The following is a 4497-nucleotide window of genomic DNA, read 5'->3' on the forward strand; positions in this document are numbered from 1 at the left end:
GAAAATTGGACAGGTACATGTAAAAGTATGAAAATAGAACACTCCCTGACACCATGCACAAAAATAAACTCAAAATGGATTAAAGACCTAAGTGTAAGGCCAGACACTATCAAACTCTTAGAGGAAAACATAGGCAGAACACTCTACGACATACATCACAGCAAGATTCTTTTTGACCCAGCTCCCAGAGAAATGGAAATAAGAACACAAATAAACAAATGGGACCTAATGAAACTTAAAAGCTTTTGCACAGCAAAGGAAACCATAAACAAGACCAAAAGACAACCATCAGAATGGGAGAAAATATTTGCAAATGAAGCAACTGACAAAGGATTAATCTCCAAGATTTACAAGCAGCTCATGCAGCTCAATAACAAAAAAACGAACAACCCAATCCAAAAATGGGCCGAAGACCTAAATAGACATTTCTCCAAAGAAGATATACAGATGGCCTACAGACACATGAAAGAATGCTCAACATCATTAATCATTAGAGAAATGCAAATCAAAACTACAATGAGATATCATCTCACACCGGTCAGAATGGCCATCATCAAAAAATCTAGAAACAATAAATGCTGGAGAGGGTGTGGAGGAAAGGGAACACTCTTGCACTGTTGGTGGGAATGTAAATTGATACAGCCACTATGGAGAACAGTATGGAGGTTCCTTAAAAAACTACAAATAGAACTACCATACGACCCAGCAATCCCACTACTGGGCATATACCCTGAGAAAACCATAGGTCAAAAAGAGTCATGTACCAAAATGTTCATTGCAGCTCTATTTACAATAGCCAGGACATGGAAGCAATCTAAATGTCCATCGACAGATGAATGGATAAAGAAGATGTGGCACATATATACAATGGAATATTACTCAGCCATAAAAAGAAATGAAATGGAGGTATTTGTAATGAGGTGGATGGAGTTAGAGTCTGTCATACAGAGTGAAGTAAGTCAGAAAGAGAAAAACAAATACAGTATGCTAACACATATATACGGAATCTAAGGGAAAAAAAAATAAAAATAAAAAGGCCATGAAGAACCTAGTGGCAAGACGGGAATAAAGACACAGACCTACTAGAGAATGGACTTGAGGATATGGGGAGGGGGTGGGGTGAGATGTGACAGGGTAAGAGAGTGTCATGGACATATATACACTACCAAATGTAAAATAGATAACTAGTGGGAAGCAGCCGCATAGCACAGGGAGATCAGCTGGGTGCTTTGTGACCACCTAGAGGGATGGGATGGGGAGGGTGGGAGGGAGGGAGATGCAAGAGGGAAGAGAAATGGGAACATATTGTATATGTAGTACTGATTCACTTTGTTATAAAGCAGAAGCTAACACACCATTGTAAGGCAATTATACTTCAATAAAGATGTTAAAAATAAATAAATAAATAAATAAAAATAAAGAGCTTAGTCAGAGAACACTTAAAAAAAAATAAAAAAATAAAAATAAAAGATGTCTTATTCATCTCTGTTTTCTGGGACAAATGTGTGGCACACAATTGGAATTCAGTAAATGTAAACTTCCATGGTGCGTCCATTCCAATACCTGCAAGTCTCGCTCCAATATCATATTAGAGCTATTAAAAAATGTAAAAAGAATAAACAAGAAGGAAGGAGGGAAGGGAAAAATATCTCAGATGCTCCATGAAGCCCCCATGTCTCTCCATCCCAGATCACTGAAAGCCATCCTATAAAACAAGGCACAATCTGAGTTTCCCCAAACCTCAAATCCCTGTAGGACACAGACTGATCACAGCAACAGTAAAAATCTGAAGTTTCCTGGCTCTTGGGCCCACGTGAAGATGTAGGACTCCCAACTCCTCGAGAATTTCCTACCCCCTACCACAAGTGTATTAAAGCCAAGACGTGTCTCACCACAGGTGCTTATGATGAGATGCTGCCATTTTCTCAGTAACTCTTACTGGGCAGTTCAGTTCCCCATCCTGTCACTGCAAGCGCACTGAGATTTCTGCTAGATGCAGCTGTTGATCCCCCACCAGGAGGCGGAGGCCCTGGCCTTCCTTTACCAGGCATGCTACTGAAGTCTTCTGGCAAGCACCATGACTAAACAGCCAGAGCCCTCAAAGTGCAAAATCCCATAGCTATCTGTGGGGAACTGTGCCCTCTCCCCTTTGCGTTATCACTGTTAGCGATGCCCCAAAGCAATGTCGCTCCTACTTCCACTGCCTTACAGACCTGAGTGAAAGAGGAAATAGAGCTCTTTCCATTTTTTTACTCATAGACCTCTTTTTCTCTCTAGATTCAGACATGGATTGTTGCTATATCTATGTTTTCATATCTGTCCATTCATTTCATAAGTGCGGGTGGAAGTTAAGCACTTAGTGTTAAAGACTGCTTACTTTAAAAATGAAACCACATGAATGAATTAGAGAGAACTGACATGGTTTATAAACGATTGAAGTCAGACCAGAAGTCATTTTGCAACAGGTTTCACGACAATAAAAGCAGCTACCATTCCTAATTCTTCACTCTAGTGTCCCACCATTATCATAATGCAGCCACCATTCTCAGGTCTCTGTCTCTGATGATCTCTGGGCATCTTTCTACTTCTGTTTCAAATACCAGGTTACAAGCTCTCTTCCCGCATCTCCAGGCCAAATTCCCAAGAAAGAAACTGATCGAAGAAAGCTAATTACCGTTGCTCTTGCATGGACATCTGCATTAGGACATCTCATGGGCCACTGATCCAACTCTGGGTCAGCGGTGGCCACAAGGTAATCTCCTGTGGCACCAGCGTGAATACATGCAAAAGAACTTCCCAGAAGACTTCTATGAGCATGGCAGGCATTCTCAGTCATGATCTTCCTCCACTAGGAAATGAGAATTCCTATACACAGTAACCTTAAGCAGAGCTAATGTACTGAATACACAGTAAGCTTTTAAATATTAGTTTTAGCTTCATGGCTTAAAAAAAGTCTCAGTGTTTCCTTTTACATGACATTTAAGTCCGTTTAGGATTTATCTAAATTTGTCTAGTTTTATCTATTAATATATCTTCCCTTGAACTCTAATAATAGATAACATTTTGGGGGGGCTAACAACATGCTCGGCAGTTTTCTCAGAGTGTTACATGGATTCACTGATTTAATCCTTACAACACAAAGTACTGTTATTGGGCTTCCCTGGTGGCGCAGTGGTTGGGAGTCTGCCTCCCAATGCAGGGGACACGGGTTCGAGCCCTGGTCTGGGAGGATCCCACATGCCGCGGAGCGGCTGGGCCCGTGAGCCACAACTGCTGAGCCTGCGCGTCTGGAGCCTGTGCTCCGCAACAAGAGAGGCCGCGATAGTGAGAGGCCCGCGCGCCGCGATGAAGAGTGGCCCCCGCTTGCCGCAACTAGAGAAAGCCCTCGCACAGAAACGAAGACCCAACACAGCCAAAAATAAAAATAATAAATAAATAATAAAAAAAAAAGTACTGTTATTATACCTATTTTACTAGTAAGAAAACTGAGACACAAAGAGGTTAAATACTTGCTAGCTAGTAAATGGTTGAATTCAAACCCAGGTAGCAAGGCTTCAAAGCCCAGAAGTTAATCAGTAAACCATACCGCCTCTCACACAGCAACTAATATTACTAACACAATAACAAAACATAAATAATAGGCATCATGAATGATTCTCATCATGCATGTAGCCAAACAATGAGCTAAAGATTCTACATATATGGATGCAAAACTGATGTTTTGCCCTGTTGCCATTATGAATAAGCATTTGCATCATAATTCGTTGCCGGAGACAAAGCTATAAGATTTGCCCCCCAAATTTTGATATATTTCATCTTTATCATTCAGTTCAGTAGATTTTCTCATTTCCATTGTGATTTCTTCATCAACCCATTAAATACTTAGAAGGGTTTTGTTTCAATTCCAATCATTTGGGGCTTTTCGGTTTTCTTGTTCATTCCTAGTTTGTCTATCGTGGTCAGGGAAAACACTCTGAATGCTTTTGGTGCTTTAAATGTGCTGGGGCTTTCTTTATGACTCAGCGTATGCTCGGTTTTGGTATAGTTCCATGTACATCAGTTTTCCTCTATTTCCAACCACTTGCAAGGACTGACCTTAGCCCAGAAAATCTCGAAGGTGCCCTCTGACCCCAAGTGTGTGAGATTCCACGATAAAAAGTAACCGGTGAAGAGTTAGCTCTAGTTCCTATTTTTCTTCCAGTTACTCTTTTCCCCTTGATTTTCAAAATATAACACATATTGCTTCTAATTAAAAACAGAATAAGAAAAAAACCCACTTGAATTCGCTGTACAGTACCGCGCTCTCCTCACGGAAGAGGAGAGGCCGGCCGCCGCCCGTACGCGCTCGAGCTGCCCGGGAGCCCCGGGCGAATCCCGCAGGTCCTTGCTTACAGGCGCGCCCGCGCGGACCGCGGCCCCGCCCCCTCCCCAGCCGCGTCGGCCCCAGCCAGGGCCGAGGGGCGGGGCCCGCCGCGGCGTGCTGACGTCAGAGAGGGC

The 4497-nt window shown here is 42.4% G+C and overlaps 1 protein-coding gene across 3 annotated transcripts in view; it reads right to left on the reverse strand.

Moving 5' to 3' along the window:
- The window catches only part of LOC309661848 (uncharacterized protein), a 635889-nt gene extending 631477 nt beyond the window's left edge, over positions 1 to 4412 (reverse strand). For 2 of the 3 annotated variants that reach the window (XR_014264298.1, XM_082463988.1), the window contains exon 1: positions 2675 to 3146. Coding sequence is in view for 1 of the 3 variants with exons in the window: in XM_082463988.1 (XP_082320114.1) it covers positions 2675 to 2836 (162 nt within the window). In the remaining 2 variants the exon portion in view is untranslated. Of the gene's footprint in view, positions 1 to 2674; positions 3147 to 4277 lie in introns of those variants that run through there. The other variant, XR_014264300.1, reaches the window with a different exon arrangement.
- Between the last annotated feature and the right edge of the window lie 85 nt (positions 4413 to 4497).

This window comes from Balaenoptera physalus (assembly GCF_965194825.1).
Source record: "Balaenoptera physalus genome assembly, chromosome: 5".
In the NCBI taxonomy this organism is placed as follows: domain Eukaryota; kingdom Metazoa; phylum Chordata; class Mammalia; order Artiodactyla; family Balaenopteridae; genus Balaenoptera; species Balaenoptera physalus.